An 18,606-nucleotide genomic window follows, 5' to 3' on the forward strand; every position below is an offset into this window, starting at 1 on the left:
CACAACTGTCTGCGATTGGTAGTCCCATAGGACGGCGCACAACTGGTCCGGGTTTGGCCGTGTAGACCGTCTTTTGTAAATATAAACTTGTTTTTAACTGACTTTCCTAGTTAAAATGTTTTTTGTTGTTGAGAAAGGCACACACCTGTCTATATAAGGTCCCACAACTGACAGTGAGGAGTCAACAGGCCAGGTAGTCCTGTGCCAAATCAAATCAAATTTTATTTGTCACATGCACATGGTTAGCAGATGTTAATGCGAGTGTAGCGAAATGCTTGTGCTTCTAGTTCCAACAATGCAGTATAACCAACAAGTAATCTAACAATTCCACAACTACTACCTTATACACACAAGTGTAAAGGGATAAAGAATACGTACATAAAGATATATGAATGAGTGATGGTACAGAACGGCATAGGCAAGATGCAGTAGATGGTATAGTGTACAGTCTATACATATGAGATGAGTAATGTAGGGTATGTAAACATAAAGTGGCAAAGTTTAAAGTGGCTAGTGATACATGTATTACATAAAGATGGCAAGATGCAGTAGATGATATAGAGTACAGTATATACATATACATATGAGATGAGTAATGTAGGATATGTAAACATTATATTAAGTGGCATTGTTTAAAGTGGCTAGTGATACATTTTTACATAATTTCCATCAATTCCCATTATTAAAGTTTCAGAGCAGTAACCAAGCCATGAAGTCGAAGGAATTGTCTGTAGAGCTCCGAGACAGAATTGTGCCGAAGCACCGATCTGGGGAAGGGCACGAAAAATTTCAAGAACACAGTGGATTCCATCAATCTTAAATGGAAGAAGGTTGGAACCACAAATACTCTTCCTAGAGCTGGCAGCCCGGCCAAACTGAGCAATTGGGAAGAAGGGCCTTGGTCATGGAAGTGACCAAGAACACGAGCGAGTTCCTCTGTGGAGATGGGAGAACCTTCCAGAAGGACAAACCTCTGCAGCACTCCAACAATCAGGATTTTATTGTATAGTCGCCAGATGGAAGCCACGCCATAGTAAAAGGCACATAACGGCCTTGGAGTTTTGCCAAAAGGCACAGAAAGGACTCTCAGACCATGAGAAACAAGATTCTCAGGTCTGAAGAAACCAAGATTGAACTCTTTGGCCTGAATGCCAAGTGTCACGTCTGGAGGAAACCTGGCACCATCCCTATGGTGAAGCATGGTGGTGACAGCATCATGCTGTGGGGATGTTTATCAGCAGTAAGGACTGAGAGACTAGTCCGGATTGAGGGAAAGATGAACGGAGCAAAGACTAGAGATCCTTGATGAAAACCTGCTCCAGAGCGCTCAGGACCTCAGACTGGGGAGAAGGTTCACATTCCAACAGGACAACGACCCTAACACACAGCCAAGGCAACGCAGGATTGGCTTCGGGACATGTCTCTGAATGTCTTTGAGTGGCCCAGCCAGAGCCCGGTCTTAAACCCGATCGAACATCTGTGGAGAGACTTGAAAATAGCTGTGCAGCGACGCTCCCCATCCAACCTGACAGGATCTGCAGAGAAGAATGGGACAAACTCCCCAAATACAGGTGTGCTTAGCTTGTAGCGTCATACCCTGTATTCACTGGCAAAGGTGCTTCAACAAGGTACTGAGTAAAGGGTCTGAATACTTAGGACTCTCCAGAGAGTGGTGCGGTCTGCAGTGTGCCCATCGGGGGCACACTGCCTGTCCTCCAGGACATCTACAATACCCAATGTCACAGGAAGGCCAAAAAGATCATCAAGGACATCAACCACCCGAGCCACGCCATCATCCAGAAGGCGAGGTCAGTACAGGTGCATCAAAGCTGGGACACAAGGCCCTCAGACTGTTAAATACCCATCACAAGGTGACTACCACCCAGTTACTCAACCCTGCACCTTAGAGGATGCTGCCCTATGTACATAGACATGGAATCACTGGTCACTATTATATTGTTTACATAGTGCTTTACTCATCTCATATGTATATACTGTATTCTACTGTATTTTTTGCCAATACCACTGTCAAGTTGTCTAGGTGTTATAATTATTTCAGCTCTGCCCAAACTTGAAAACGGCTTGCTCAACCCTTGAAGGATGCAAAGGGACAACTCAATTCCTTTCCAGTGTTTTATTATGGTTTTGATGCCATTTGTTGAATATGTTGAAACAGTTGATTTGTTGAATAGAGTAGTTGAATGACAGAGGAATAAGGAATAGGGAATAGGAATAGGTTGATAACCTTAAACAGAGAATAAACATGCATTATTTTACACTAAACAATGCATGACACAGCAACAAAGCATGGCTTTGAATAAAGTAAACGTTTAAATAATTTAATCTAGCACTTCTAGCAATTACTTCTGCAGTCAGAAAATATCCACAACAAAAGAAGTCACCACTCCTACCAGAGTTAAACATGTAAATTGTGCTAAGCACTGGATGCAACATAATAAATAATTCCAAACATTACATACCAGTTGCGTCTTTAGGGTTGAACAATGAGCTGTGTGTATGTTGAGGACCAAACATTTTATACCCATGCTTATCTGCCAGGTGCGCATGTAAAAGTAGTCCCTCCAGAAATCCTGGCTCAATTTTTTAGTTCCACCCGTGTTTTTGGGTTATCTGCCCTCTTGAGGCCTGGAGTTCTTTAAAGGAAGAGCTCCCATTGTGCTCATGTTTTGAGTGTTCTGTTTTTTGACGCAACACCTCCCACTTGACCTCCTGGTTCTTGAACCCAAGGAGGTCACACGAACCTCTGTGTTGGGGCATGTTCGATTTCAGCTATCAGGCTCTTCCTTCTTCAACAGGAAGTAAAACAATGATGCGTCTGACATCCCTATGAAGAACTGTAGCAGGTATTTTAGTTGAGAGTTTCTTTGACTTCTCTTGAGCAGGCTTCACAGTTGGGACTGGGTAGCTGGGAAAAGTTCTGACATGCACATCTCTGACGATGCCCTTCTTGTCAATGTTGACACTGATGACTCTGGCTAGGCATTTTGGTCAGCCAGCCAGACAACATCTCCAACAGCCACATTCCTATGTATTGTGTGCCATTTACTCCTCACGAATAGATTGGGCCCAGCTAACTGACTCCACTTCCTCCAGAACCGGTCAACTTCTGTTTGGATAGCTCTCAATCTTTTGTATGGGTAGCTTTCAAAATCAAAGCATCCAAGATCTCCTCTGGGTCCAATCCGTCCAAGCAGAAGGGAATTTGGGCTGATGTATTCTATGCAGTCCTCCCGGCTTTGAGTTCTTGCATCTATGGGCCTCTCATTGGCAAGGTTAGCAGCCGTGTAGAGAAATGTTTGAAACTCACTCCATGTGAAGAGTCCTTCTCCTCCCAGGTTGTGCAAAGCCCGCTTCACAGTACGAACAGCTGCTTCTGCAGCTCCATTCCTGTGAGGGGAGTCTGCTGGGTGGATTTTCCAGCTCGATTCTGTCCCATGCTTGGAAGCTTCATTTTCAAGCTCAGATTTACCTAGTTGATCCAAGAAGAGGTAGAGTTCTTTGAGGGCAGGTCTGGCACCCACAAAGTTCTTTCCAGGATCTGACCACAATTTCTTCGGGTGCCCTCTCAGTGCCGTGAATCTTTGGTAAGCCAGTAGGAAGCCTTCAGTCGACTGGTCACTGACAACATCTGTGTGTATAGCTCTGGATACCATGCAACAGAAGACAATACCCCACACCTTGAGCTTGGTTTTCTTTTTCACCTCGTCCTTGACTTCATACGGTCCAAATAAGTCCACTGTTGTGTACTCAAATGGTCTGGCTGGTGTTATCCGCTCGGATGGAAGGTCACTCATGATCTGTTGGCACTTTCTGGCCCTGGCCTTTCTGCACACCACACAGTTGTCAACTCTCTTTTTAGCCAGCTTCCGGCCTTTTATCACCCAAGCTTTCTTCCTCATCCGGAGGAGTGTGCCTGCTATTTCTTCATGGTTTGCACCATGGTCCTCTTGAGCTAGGAGAGTGGATATCCATGCCTCATATGGTAGAATTGGTACGGCAGTTTCGTCCTCATCAAAGATCTGGAACCCTCCTCCACAAACTAAGAGCCCAGTCTCTTTATCTCTGTAAACAGCGAGTCTGTTGAGAGTGGTGTCTTGAAAGGTTATACCTTCTTGAGCTGCAAGGAACAAGTCTCTTAGTGCATCTTCACACTTCCCGACAGTGAGTACAGCTTGTTTGGCTCTGGACCTCCAGTTTGTTGAAAGAGCGTCCTCCCACTTCGGTTTATCTGAGGCTGAATTCTTGGTCAACATTTCTTTCCATCTCGTTGCGGCTCTCCAAACCCAGGCAATGACTCGGATCAGCCTGGTCAGACTGCTGAATTTCCTGATGTCAATCAGTTTGGTTACCGCAGAGCCGGCTGGTGATCTTCGGATCTGAGTCTTGGGTTCATCTGGCTCATTTTGCTGTGCATCACTCTGGTTTCTCTTGACCTGCGCTCTGGTCAGTGCTGCCGAGAAAGCTTTCCTTCGAAGTTTGTTTATGCCTTCCTTGGCCAATTTCTTTGGCTGACTTATGTGGCCACTCTTTCACAGGTTGCCTCAGGAATGCTGGTCCATCCTGCCACATGGAATCTTCCTGGAGGTCTTCTGGGGCTGCCCTTCTTGTTATGATGTCAGCACTGTTCAGGCCTCCTGGAATCCACCACCAGTCTTCTACGGATGTGGATTTCTGGATCTCTCCAACTCTATTCGCAAAGAAAGTTTGATATCCATAGCTGTCTCTCTGGATTGCTCCCAACACAGTTTGACTGTCCAGTAGATGGAGCCATCGTTCAATTTCTATTCGACTGTGCTTTTCAACGTACTTTCGAAGTCGTGCTGCATAGACAGCACCGCAGATTTCAGCTTTTACTGGTTCTCCCTTTTGGTCCAATGGTGTGAGCTTTGCTTTGGATTCAACCAGTCTGACTTTGATGCCTTGCTGGGTCTCCCATCTTAAGTACACTACGGCTCCATAGCTCTTGTCACTTCCATCAGAGAATGTTATTCCCCAAGGTTTTCCAATCCAGTTGACTGGTGTGAGGCTTCTGTGAAAGGTGATTTGGCCAAGATGTGTGTATTCCTCAAAGAATTGGATGGCTTCTTCCCTCAAATTTTCAGACAAAGGTTTGTCCCAAGTGTCTCGGGTCAGAGTTTTTCCTCCAGCTTCCTGAAACGCCTTTCTGACAAGAATGGCGCCCTTTTGTTTGGCAGGTGTGACGAGGCCTATTGGGTCATACAGGCTAGCTACCTGGCTCAGCAGTTCTCTCCTCGTCAGTGGGTTTGGAGTTTTCCCTCTCACCTCTTCATCAAGTAGATTTTGGCCGACTCTCATTTTCCCTTTCCTCTTTGAGAAATTGATTGAAGTCATGAGGTACAGTTTATCCTCCTCAACAAGGTATCCAACTCCAAGGGCTTTATTGTCTCCTTCCCTCATTTGGTTTGGGAGAATGAGTGCTGTGCTTGACTGCGCTCCTTGTTCTCCTGGTACGATCTCCTGCCTCCCACTTTGATTTGACCGGACCCAGGGCTTGAGGACGAAGCCGCCTGCCTTCAGGATCTCTTCAACCCTTTTGGTGTTCTGGTCCAGCTTTTGCAAGTCATTATGGGAAGTCAGGATGTCATCGACATAGGTATCCTCTTCAAGGATCCTACGTTCCTCCTCCAGGTGAGCAAACATGGGCAGTTTGCCTGTCTCTCTCATAGCCAATTGCGCAATGCACCCTGCTGGTCGATCGCCAATGTTGACTCTGGTGATCGCATACTCTTCAATCTCTTCCTCCTCAGTGTCTCTCCAGAGAAATCTGTGGAGGTGCATCTCCAGGTCTTCCAACCACACAGAATTGTACATTTTCTTAATGTCGCCGAGGGCAGCATGGACGCCTCTCCTGAACCTGAGTAGTACTGCTCGGATGGGATTGAGGACATCAGGCCCTTTCAGCAGAAGGTCATTCATGCTGACCCCTCTAAACTTCTGGCTGCTGTTCCATACCAGTCGCACAGGTGTTGTGAGAGAGTGCGGGTTTGCCGCCACCAAGTGGCTGACATACCATATTGGCCCCTTCCAGCTGGCAATGAGCTCTTTGGTGAGTTTCTTCGCTGCTCTTCTCTCCACCATTTCATGGACTTGAGCTGTGTATGCTATTCTCCACTCTGGCTCTTTTTTGAGTTGCTTTCCTGTTCTCAAGAAGGTGGCTTCCACCCCACTCCTGTTGTCAGGAAGGGAACTTGGATCTTGAATCTAGGGGTATTTTGTGTCCATGTGGGGTTCATCACTGTGAGCATCTGCTTTGATGTAGGTGAGGCCTTTCCTTATGATCTCCAACTCTCTTTCCTCACTCAGTCATTTCTTTGCCTCCTGGTTGACAGTTGCCGCACCGGCATCCTCCACACTTTGGGTCGCAAGCTGCTCCAATGCTGTCCCATTTCCACCACTCCAAGAACTCTCTGCGAGCAACTGTGCCTTTGGTTTCAGCTGTGAACAGCTTAGCTATCTCTTGATACTTGACAGCGGTTGCTCTCATGGATCGAGCAAAGTGTGTTTCAGACCTGTGTGCGGCTATATCCACTTCTTCAAACAGATCTGGATGTGCTCCACCAACAGTCTTTCCTAGCGGGCCTTCCCACAAGACAAGGTCTCCAATCACCTTCACTCTTTGCGGAGCAAGTCTTCCTTCGCGGTGGCTTATCAGTAGCTCAATACTCTCCGGTCTACTCAGATCTCCTAGATTGACTTCTGGGAAGAACTTCTTGAGTTGCTCAGGTTTGATGACTCTGTGGATGTTGGCAATTTCATTCAAACCATAGCAGATAAGCTCATGAGCTCTTTCCGTGCCTATGGGCGTTTTGACCCTCACTCTGAGGAGATATCTTCTATATATTCTAACCTTCATGGCCATTCCTCCGACTCCATGAACGACTAAAGTGATGTTTTCACTTCGAAGATTTAATCTTCTGGCAGCTCTGTGAGTGATGTAGTTTGTGTCCGATGCCAAGTCGATCAGGGTTCCAATTTTTTGTCCTGCATTGGCAGTTACCTTGAGCAGCATTAGAATAACTGGCAATTCTTCTACTGCACTTGACTCAGTCACTCCAAGCTGATTCTTTTCGACACAGTTTGTTTTCGCAGTGATGTTGGTGAATGCTTTCTTGAATTTCTCTGCCATCTCTGGGGAGAGCTTAGATACAAATTCCTCCTGCTCCTCTGTAACCGTATACCTTCTCACATTGGATTGTCTTCTGTCTGAGTCACTCCTCTTGAAATCTCCCTTCAGACAAAGAAAGAAATGGTCTTTCTTACAGTCTCTTTTCCTGCACAGGTAAGTGTCTTTGCATTCATCATCTTCTCCATGACAGACCAAGCACCTCTTGCAGGCCCCCAGCTTTTCTACAGCATCCAACTTTTCCACCGGCTTCAGTTCTTTGAAACGCTTGCAAAAGAAGATCTTTTCTCTATGCTTTTCATCTCCACAGACAACACAGCCGCCTTTCCTTGTGGAACGTGTGGAAGCATATTTTCTCTCCACACAAGCATATTTATTTTCTGGCTTTTCACTCACTCCCAGCTGCTCTAATTTTTCAAGAATTTCCTCCTGTGTTTTCAGGAATTTAAGAAGGTTTTCAAAGTGATTGTCCGGCGTGACATTATTCCTCGGGTTAACCATGAAGACAAGCCAATCTCGCTTGATGTTGTCAGGTAACTTGCTTTCTATGGATTTGATCACTAGAGGGTTGTTGATGGCTCCTGTGCCTCCAAGCTCTGTGAGATCATCCAGTGCCTTCTCTATAGTTTGGATCATGTCGATAACTTTCCTTGGCTGATTTGCTCTTAAAGCAGCAATTTTCTCTAGATCCTCAATTATCTCCAAGGCAATTGTAGACTTGTTTCCATACCTGTTCTCAAGCACCCTGAACATGTCCTCAGCAGTATTGTAAGTAGACAAACGGAGGTCTCTACACATTCTCTCATCTACACTGTCAAGGAGTTGGATCTTCTTTACTTCGACTGAGCCTGTTGGTTCCCCCTGCTTCTGTAGACTCTCCCAGTCTCTCCTCCATCGATGGAAATTCCTTTTATACCCACTGAACCTGGGTAAACAGGTTGGTTTTATTCTCAGTGTCGGCTGTGGAGCTGGCACGGGCATCTGCGCTCTCCCTCTATCTTTATCCTCTTCTGCAATTCTTTGCGCTGTGAGAAATCCTGCCCTCCTTGCTTCAAGGTTGTTTCTGAATGCTTTCAGATCCTTTACTCTGGCTTCCAGCCGTTCTTTTTTTGCTACTGGAATCCACATCTCCCACTCTGCTAGGCTTGTGATTGCATCTTGGACTTGTGCCTTCGCACCATCCCACCGTAGCTCGAAGCCATCTCTATTTACAGCAATAACAGGTATTTGAGCAACTCCATCACAGGCGGTCTCAGCTTCTTTGATTGCAGACTTCACCTCGTCCTCCCCGTATCTAGGCCATAGGTTGGACTGGATCATCCCCCTGACCTCATCCAATTGTACTTCGCATTCTTGGAATGTCTTCTCAAGTTCAGTCTGCTGCTGCTTGCTCAGGTCAGCTTCTTCACCCTCATCGGTTTCAGCTTCAATGTCTGCCAGAAGTCCAGCCCTGTATTCATCATTTGTCTCACTGACCTTCCTTGCCTCCGACGTGAGCTTCTTGAACTCCTCTCGCAGTTCGCTCTTAGTCATGTGTTTTGCACCTCTGCTAAGGAAGTTTGCTTGCTTGGTAAAAGCACTCTTAGCCAAAGTTCTTTCTTGCTTCAGCTCCTTCACTGTTTTCCCAAGAGTTTCCTCCGCCATTTTGAGATGTAAGCCAATCCTCCTCTCTGCGACGACAGCTTTCCTGACTTCAGGCCGTTAATCCTTTTGTCTTCACTGCCACGTTGGTTATCAACTGTCAAGTTGTCTAGGTGTTATAATTATTTCAGCTCTGCCCAAACTTGAAAACGGCTTGCTCAACCCGTGAAGGATGCAAAGAGACAACTCAATTCCTTTCCAGTGTTTTATTATGGTTTTGATGCCATTTGTTGAATATGTTGAAACAGTTGATTTGTTGAATAGAGTAGTTGAATGACAGAGGAATAAGGAATAATTTTACACTAAACAATGCATGACACAGCAACAAAGCATGGCTTTGAATAAAGTAAACGTTTAAACAATTTAATCTAGCACTTCTAGCAATTACTTCTGCAGTCAGAAAATATCCACAACAAAAGAAGTCACCACTCCTACCAGAGTTAAACATGTAAATTGTGCTAAGCACTGGATGCAACATAATAAATAATTCCAAACATTACATACCAGTTGCGTCTTTAGGGTTGAACAATGAGCTGTGTGTATGTTGAGGACCAAACATTTTATACCCATGCTTATCTGCCAGGTGCGCATGTAAAAGTAGTCCCTCCAGAAATCCTGGCTCAATTTTTTAGTTCCACCCGTGTTTTTTGGGTTATCTGCCCTCTTGAGGCCTGGAGTTCTTTAAAGGAAGAGCTCCCATTGTGCTCATGTTTTGAGTGTTCTGTTTTTTGACGCAACAACCACTCAGATACCCTTGCTTGTCAAAATATAAATATTTTTTAATTCCATTCTTTTAACTTTTAGATGTGTATGTATTATTGTGAATTGTTAGATACTACTGAACTGTTGGAGCTAGGAAGAAAACATTTCACACACCCACAATAACATCTGCTAAACATGTTTGTGTGACCTATAAAGGAACAAAAGCATTTTGCTTCAGCCGCAACATCTGCTGAATATTTATATGTGACCCTATAAAATTTTATTTTGATTTGATTTTGTAGTGTATTAAAGGTAGTAACCCTTTAAATGTAATGCTCAGTTAAATGATGTATTTAGATATTGGTTCCCTTACCCAGTAAGCAGTCTATGAACTGCTCTTAGTCTATGCCGCTCTGACATTGCTCGTCCATATATGCATATATTCTTAATTCCAGTCTTTACTTAGATTTGTGTGTATTATGTATTTGTTGTGAAATTGTTAGATATTGCTGCACTGTCGGAACTAGGTACATAAACATTTCGCTACACCCGCAATAACATCGGATAAACAAATGTTTTTCACCAACAAAATCTGATTTGATTTCTACTGAGTGACTGCAATCAGTCAGTGCCAAGAAACAAGGATGCTATCGTTTTCAGACAAACACATTACTTCCTTCAGCACACTACTACAACAGTGTGACTGTTTTGGAATAAAATGTTCAATATATTTCCTTTAACATCCTCTGTGTTGTGTGCTTATTGTTTAACCATTGATTTGTTCAAGGTCATTTTGAGAACTTAGAGAGCATCAGGTCCTGCTGGAATATCTACCAATAGCATGTCCATCTTATTGTGATAAATTACACTGGTCACTGTTCAAAACATTTATAAAGTATTAAGAAAGTATGAATAGTCCTCACTTTAGATTAGGGACTGCAAGACTACTTTACTAATGATCAGTAAATGGTTTATAAGAACATGTATTAAACATCTTATGAATGATCTTCTGAATCATTATTACATAATATAAACGTTGTTTAAAAATGTATGAAAAACTAGCTTACAAAAAACAATATGGGAGTAATGATAAATAAATTATGAATAAACTATTTACTAATCCATTATAAACTATTTAGTGTGTTACCCAATCTCTATATTCATTCAGAGTAAACAGTATCTGAGAGAGCTGCTCTTGTGTGACCCCTGACCTGGCAGCAGTGATGTAGTGAGAGTAGTGGTAGTGTTCATACCCAGTATGTTGAGGTTGAAGTGTCTGCTGTGGTCTCCTGCTCTGTTGTGTTGAATAATTCATGTATATACTGTAGTAGTTATTTATAAATGTGAGAATACCTAGCTGAGTAACATTTCACAAATGTGGCCTTAATATTAAATGGTGAGCAAACAGAAATGCCTTACAAATGGTTTATTACTGAATGTTATTATAAAGTGTTACCCATAATTGCATATTCTTACATTTTACCATCAACTACTTACACAATACAGAAGTTATTTAGACCTGTACGTTATCTGATATCATGCAGTATTGTACATTTCAACTTTACTACACTTGATGAAGACGTTGTGTCACAATTGAGCCACTAGAGGGAGATGTTAAGCAACATACAGAATGACTCGTGACGTCCTCAAAATGTACTATGAGAACACTTACATACTATTTATCAATAAGTAACACGGAGCAACGACAGACTTAGGTATTTGGAGTACAATGTCCTTTATAAAACAATCTTATGCCTTTATGCCATCTCCAATTTATTCCAATCCAATCCAGACAAATCATTCTGTATCAACACCACATGTATCAATCAGGACAGCACTGAGATAAGTAATGTCGGTGTATTGTTACATTAAATAATTACAACAATTGTAGAACAAAACTATATCGAACCTATGTTTGCCGAACTAGTGAATCATATTATAGGAACTATAAACGTCTTATCTTCAAAGTTAAAATAAGTTTAGCTGTCACTTTGAACCATGGATAAAAGAAAGCATAAATTATTGGATTAATTAAGGAATTAACAAGTGCCAGATAACTGGTGAAATTTGATATTAAATGATCACCTAAAACTGAAGAAAAAAAGTAAATTAATAGAGATGGAATCCAACAAATGAGATAGGTGAAAACAACAATAGCTAGAGTTTTTGCTGCTTTTCTCTCAGACTTATTTGCCTGTACAGTTTTAACACCAGACACACTGGCAGCCTCTTTAGAAAATACCTTTCTGGCCTGTGATCTGGCCACCACAAAGATATTCATATAAAGTGTTATAATAATAGAGCACGGGACAACCATTGTAAATACAATGTAAATTATATTAACCCAGATTGACCCTTCAACAATAAAACATTCATTTAAACACCTACTGGGTATTTGTACATTTACAAAGTTTTTTAAAATAACAGCATCGTATATGATACAACAACACCAGGTAATGGATATAATACAGATACTTCCTGTTATTGTTATTTTAGAGTGGTACAATAAGGGATCACACACAGCAACATAGCGGTCAATAGATATCAAGACCAAATTGCCCAGCGATAAATTAGTACATAAAAAAGTAACGTAGAATTGAAACACACAGAAATATTTTCCAAAACCCCAGCATGGTTCCATTGTTGCTACAGTCACTACTGGTATCACAATCAGTCCCACCAGGAGATCTGACACAGCCAGAGAGAGGATGAGCAGGTTGGTTGGAGTGTGGAGCTGCTTGAAGTGAGAGATGGAGATAATCACCAGTACATTCAAAAATACTGTAACTGCTGAAATCAATGAGAAGAAGATGTACAGTGTTATGTAGATAGATGTCGATAGCAAAACCTTTCTGCAAGAAGAATTTCCGTCTTGAAAACAGTATTGAATATCTTCATGTTTCTCCATTCGTAATAAAAGGTAAAAATGCTGAGGTCCTGCTCCTGCTTGGTCCTGTGTGTGACCCTGTCAGGTCCGCCTTCTGACAAACTCTGAGCTCTGCCTCTCTATTTATCCCTGAGTTACTGACAGACACTCCCCTCCCCAGCATCTCTCCACACACACACACACACACACACACACACACACACACACACACACACACACACACACACACACACACACACACACACACACACACACACACACACACACACACACACACACACACACACAGACGTGAGGACAAACACACACACACACACACACAAACGAACAAACGGTTGGATAAACAAATAATTAATGAAAGCATGATGTAATGTAATACGGGATTGGATGTTGCTGTGCCCAGCTAGCCTGTCCTTCAGCCTTACTGATAGTTAGAGATGAGAGAAAAGGTAAATTTTCTCCAATTACATTTACATTACATTTAAGTCATTTAGCAGACGCTCTTATCCAGAGCGACTTACAAATTGTTGCATTCACCTTATGACATCCAGTGGAACAGCCACTTTACAATAGTGCATCTAAATCTTTTAAGGGGGGGGGTGTTCAGAAGGATTACTTTATCCTATCCTAGGTATTCCTTAAAGAGGTGGGGTTTCAGGTGTCTCCGGAAGATGGTGATTGACTCCGCTGTCCTGGCGTCGTGAGGGAGTTTGTTCCACCATTGGGGTGCCAGAGCAGCGAACAGTTTTGACTGGGCTGAGCGGGAACTGTACTTCCTCAGTGGTAGGGAGGCGAGCAGGCCAGAGGTGGATGAACGCAGTGCCCTTGTTTGGGTGTAGGGCCTGATCAGAGCCTGAAGGTACTGAGGTGCCGTTCCCCTCACAGCTCCGTAGGCAAGCACCATGGTCTTGTAGCGGATGCGAGCTTCAACTGGAAGCCAGTGGAGAGAGCGGAGGAGCGGGGTGACGTGAGAGAACTTGGGAAGGTTGAACACCAGACGGGCTGCGGCGTTCTGGATGAGTTGTAGGGGTTTAATGGCACAGGCAGGGAGCCCAGCCAACAGCGAGTTGCAGTAATCCAGGCGGGAGATGACAAGTGCCTGGATTAGGACCTGCGCCGCTTCCTGTGTGAGGCAGGGTCGTACTCTGCGGATGTTGTAGAGCATGAACCTACAGGAACGGGCCACCGCCTTGATGTTAGTTGAGAACAATTCAATTAAAATCAAATCAAATGTTATTTGTCACAAGCGCCGATCAGGTGTGGACTTTACAGTGAAATGCGTACTTACAAGCCGTTAACCAACAATGCAGTTTTAAGAAAAAATAAATGTTAAGTGAAAAATAATAGTAACAAATAATTAGAGCAGCAGTAAAATAACAATAGCAAGGCTAAATACAGGGTGTACCGGTACAGAGTCAATTGGTGTGGGCACCAGTTAGTCGAGGTAATTGAGGTAATACGTACATGTAGGTCAAGTTAATGTGACTATGCATAAGATAATAAACAGAGTAGCAGCACCGTAAAAGAGGAGGGGGGCAATGCAAATAGTCTGGGTAGCCATTTGATTAGCTGTTCATCAGTCATGGCTTGGGGGTAGAAGCTGTTAACCTCTACTTCAGCACCATCCCTGATCCGGGAGCATCCTCATCAGTAAAAAGCTGACTAGCCTAGCATAGCGCCACAAGTAAAGCATATAAGCACATACTAGCATATAAATATCATGAAATCACAAGTCCAATACAGCAAATGAAAGATACACATCTTGTGAATCCAGCCATCACTTCCGTTTTTTTAAATGTTTTACAGCGAAAACACAATATGTATTTCTATTAGCTAACCACAATAGCAAAAGACTCAACCGCATATTTTCACCATTTTTTTACCGCATAGGTAGCTATCACAAAACCGACCAAATAGAGATATAATTAGTCACTAACCAAGAAACAACTTCATCAGATGACAGTCTTATAACATGTTATACAATAAATCTATGTTTTGTTCGAAAATGTGCATATTTGAGGTATAAATCATAGTTTTACATTGCAGCTACAATCACAAATAGCACCGAAGCAGCCAGAATAATTACAGAGAGCAACGTGAAATACCTAAATACTCATCATAAAACATTTATGAAAAATACATGGTGTACAGCAAATGAAAGATAAACATCTTGTGTATCCAGCCAATATTTCAGATTTTTTAAGTGTTTTACAGCGAAAACACAATATAACATTATATTAGCTTACCACAATAGTCAAACACACAACCGCATTTATTCACCGCATAGATAGCATTCGCAAAAACCAGCAAAAGATATAAAATGAATCACTAACCTTGACCAACTTCATCAGATGACAGTCTTATAACATCATGTTACACAATACACTTGTGTTTTGTTGGAAAATGTGCATATTTTGAGCTGCAAACCGTGGTTATACGTTGTGAATATGTAGCATCGATTCACCAAATTATCTGGAGATATTTTGGACAGTCACCTAATCTGACCAAAGAACTCATCATAAACTTTACTAAAAAATACATGTTGGACAGCAAATGAAAGATACACTAGTTCTTAATGCAATCGCCGTGTTAGATTTTTAAAAATAACTTTACAATAACAAACAGCTTACGTTATAGCGAGACAGCGCCCGCAAAAAGGAAGGAAAATAGGACTAAACATTTTCCACAGAAATACGAAATAACATCATAAATGTTTCTTACTTTTGCTGAGCTTCCATCAGAATCTTGTACAAGGAGTCCTTTGTCCAGAATAAATCGTTGTTTGGTTTTAGAATGTCCTCTTCTCCTGTCGAATTAGCAACCTTAGCTAGCCAGGTGGCGCGAAGATGTCCATCTTCACCTAACGCAGAGAACGGAAAACTCCAAAACTCCCGATAAACGTTGAATAATCTGATAAAACTATATTGAAAAAACATACTTTACGATGATATTATCACATGTATCAAATAAAATCAAAGCCGGAGATATTAGCCGTCTATACCGAACGCTTTTCAGAAGCCAATGCTGATGTCCTTCCCGTGCCTTGGTAGACAAAGTAAATTGTGGTCATGTCATTCCAAGAGCTCTTGTTCGACCTCAGATCAAGCTAGACACCCCATTCCACCTCCCACTGCCTGTTGACATCTAGTGGAAGGCGTATGAAGTGCATGTATATCCATAGATTTCAAGCAATTGAATAGGAAGGCCCTGGAACAGAGCCTCGATTTCAGATTTTTCACTTCCTGTCAGGAAGTTTGCTGCAAAATGAGTTTTGTTTTACTCACAGATATAATTCAAACGGTTTTAGAAACTTGAGAGTGTTTTCTATCCAATAGTAATAATAATATGCATATTGTACGATCTAGAATAGAGTACGAGGCAGTTTAATTTGGACACGATTTTTTACAAAGTGGAAACAGCGCACCCATATTGACAAGAAGTTTTAAAGCAGTCTTTTGGACCTAGACTTGGCAGTCCGGTACCGCTTGCCGTGCGGTAGCAGAGGGAACAGTCTGTGACTAGGGTGGCTGGAGTCTTTGACAATTTTTAGGGCCTTCCTCTAACACAGCCTGGTATAGAGGTCTTGGATGGCAGGAAGCTTGGCCCCGGTGATGTACTGGTCCGTACTCACTACCCTCTGTAGTGCCTTGCGGTCGGAGGCCGAGCAGTTACAAATATCAGGCAGTGATGCAACCAGTCAGGAGGCTCTCGATGGTGCAGCTGTAGAACTTTTTGAGGATCTGAGGACCCATGCTTAATCTTTTCAGTCTCCTGAGGGGGAATAGGCTTTGTCGTGCTCTCTTCATGACTGTCTTAGTGTGCTTGGACCATGATAGTTTGTTTGTGATGTGGACACCAAGGAACTTGAAGCTCTCAACCTGCTCCACTACAGTCACGTCGATGAGAATGGGGACGTGTTCGCTCCTCCTTTTCCTGTAGTCCACAATCATCTCCTTTGTCTTGATCACTGGCACCACACGTCCAGGTCTCTGACCTCCTCCCTATAGGCTGTCTCATCTTTGTCGGTGATCAGGCCTACCACTGTTGTGTCATCGGCAAATTTAATGATAGTGTTGGAGTTTTGCCTGGTCATATGGTCATGCAGTCATGAGTGAACAGGGAGTACAGGAGGGGACTGAGCGCGCACTCCTTAGGGGCCGCTGTGTTGAGGATCAGCGTTGCGGATGTGTTGTTACCTATCCTTACCACCTGGGGGCAGCCCGTCAGGAAGACCATTCTGAGCATTATTAATTGGAAAATATAGTAGGGGTGATGATTTGGCCACTTAAAGGTTTTTAAACATGGGAAATAGGATAACTGTGCAGACTAGCTGTCTAAGTGCTCAGTTTGGAACATAATCCACAACCTCGGGAAACGAGATGGTAAGTCACATGTCAGCTGGCTTGTGTAGGAAAGCTGACAGTAGGGAAGTTGATGAGAGGGCATGACTTCATGGTGTACACGCTTATAGCACATTCAATCAGAATTAATAGTGGGATTCCATAGGCACATTCCATAGACGTTTGGAAATGTCCATCTGAACTGAATTATGAACCATACTTCTTCAAGTTGGAGACTTTGTCTCAGTTACATCATGGGGACAAATACTTTTTGTCAGACATCAGAACAACCAAAATGTATTCTGATCCAATCACCCATTGATGTTTTTTTTAATGTGACTAGAAATGTGATTTCCAGTTCGGTTCAGTTGTATCGATCAGTGATCTCAAAAGCACTTAGAGTAATTAGGGGCAGTTCAAAATGTACTGGGAATATTTTCAAATAAACCTCCCCTTGTTCTGTAAAAAAATGTACACAACCTCCTCCCTCATTGAAATAACTCTAGATAATGCTTAGAAACGTGGTTATCGACATTGCCACTTCAGCATACTTTTGTTGCACAGAAGATATCCCTCTAGATGTGTGGGGGCTGTGCTATGGCAAAGTGGGTGGGGTTATATCCATCCGTTTGATGGGGCCACAGTGTCTCCTGACATTTGTAATAAATACCATTTAAAATAACACAAGCATATTGCTATTACATTGTTATAACTAACTTCTTTCTAAGCAGGGTTTCTCACACACTCATAAACAGATACAGAGAACCACACACACACCCAAAGACAGATGGCTGGCACAGACCTTTCATAAACACTGATAAGGCAGGAAAGGCCTTGATCAAAAGAGTGCTTGGGTCTGCATTTCACGAGATAATAAGACACACACACGCATACCCAAGGACAGGGGGCTGACTACGCACACACAAAATCTCCTGCTTAGCTGAACATTTGATAACAAAGAACTTTTGCTATAAGACTCAGAAGGATGACGCCCAGCTCATCAGGACCAATCTGAGAAGACAACAACCTGTCCAGAACCAACCAAAGGACCAGAACTTCCAGACTCAACCTACTTTCTGTGTTGTATAAAATGTCTATGCATTCTGTTATCTGGGCTTTTTTCTGGAGGTTCTCTATGAGCTAAAGGAACGAGACCGTATACGCTTGTACCAGATATCTTTACTCATAATTAAACTGTCGCTTGTCATACAATTTATCACCTTGTCTGAATCGATCCTTGACCGGCTCACCCTTCTCCATATCCAATTATCAACACCCCTCCTGTCTAAGCCTCCAGTATTTATGCTGCATTAGTTCATGTGTCGGGGGCTAGGGTCAGTCTGTTATATCTGGAGTATTTCTCCTGTCTTATCCGGTGTCCTGTGTGAATTTAAGTATGCTGTCTCTAATTCTCTCCTTCTCTCTTTCTTTCTCTCTCTCGGAGAACTTGAGCCCTAGGACCATACGTCAGGACTACCGGGCATGATGACTCCTTGCTGTCCCCAGTCCACCTGGCCTTGCTGCTGTTCCAGTTTCAACTGTTCTGCCTGCGGTTATGGAACCCCTACCTGTCCCAGACCTGCTGCTTTCAACTCTTAATGATCGGCTATGAAAAGCCAACTGACATTTATTCCTGACTATTATTTGACCATGCTTGTCATTTATGAACATTTTGAAAATCTTGGCTCTCTCTAATTCTCTCCTTCTCTCTTTCTTTCTCTCTCTCGGAGGACCTGAGCCCTAGGACCATACGTCAGGACTACCGGGCATGATGACTCCTTGCTGTCCCCAGTCCACCTGGCCTTGCTGCTATTCCAGTTTCAACTGTTCTGCCTGCGGTTATGGAACCCCTACCTGTCCCAGACCTGCTG

At 43.0% G+C, this 18,606-nt stretch overlaps 1 protein-coding gene across 1 annotated transcript; it reads right to left on the reverse strand.

The window, feature by feature from the left end:
- Positions 1 to 11,385: 11,385 nt before the first annotated feature.
- Positions 11,386 to 12,540, reverse strand: LOC139538195 (trace amine-associated receptor 6-like). The gene has a single exon (XM_071340059.1). It carries the CDS (start codon positions 12,414 to 12,416, stop codon positions 11,454 to 11,456), a length of 963 nt encoding a protein of 320 aa, XP_071196160.1. The 5' UTR covers positions 12,417 to 12,540; the 3' UTR covers positions 11,386 to 11,453.
- Positions 12,541 to 18,606: the final 6,066 nt, after the last annotated feature.

This window comes from Salvelinus alpinus, chromosome 14, assembly GCF_045679555.1.
Source record: "Salvelinus alpinus chromosome 14, SLU_Salpinus.1, whole genome shotgun sequence".
In the NCBI taxonomy this organism is placed as follows: Eukaryota; Metazoa; Chordata; class Actinopteri; order Salmoniformes; family Salmonidae; genus Salvelinus; species Salvelinus alpinus.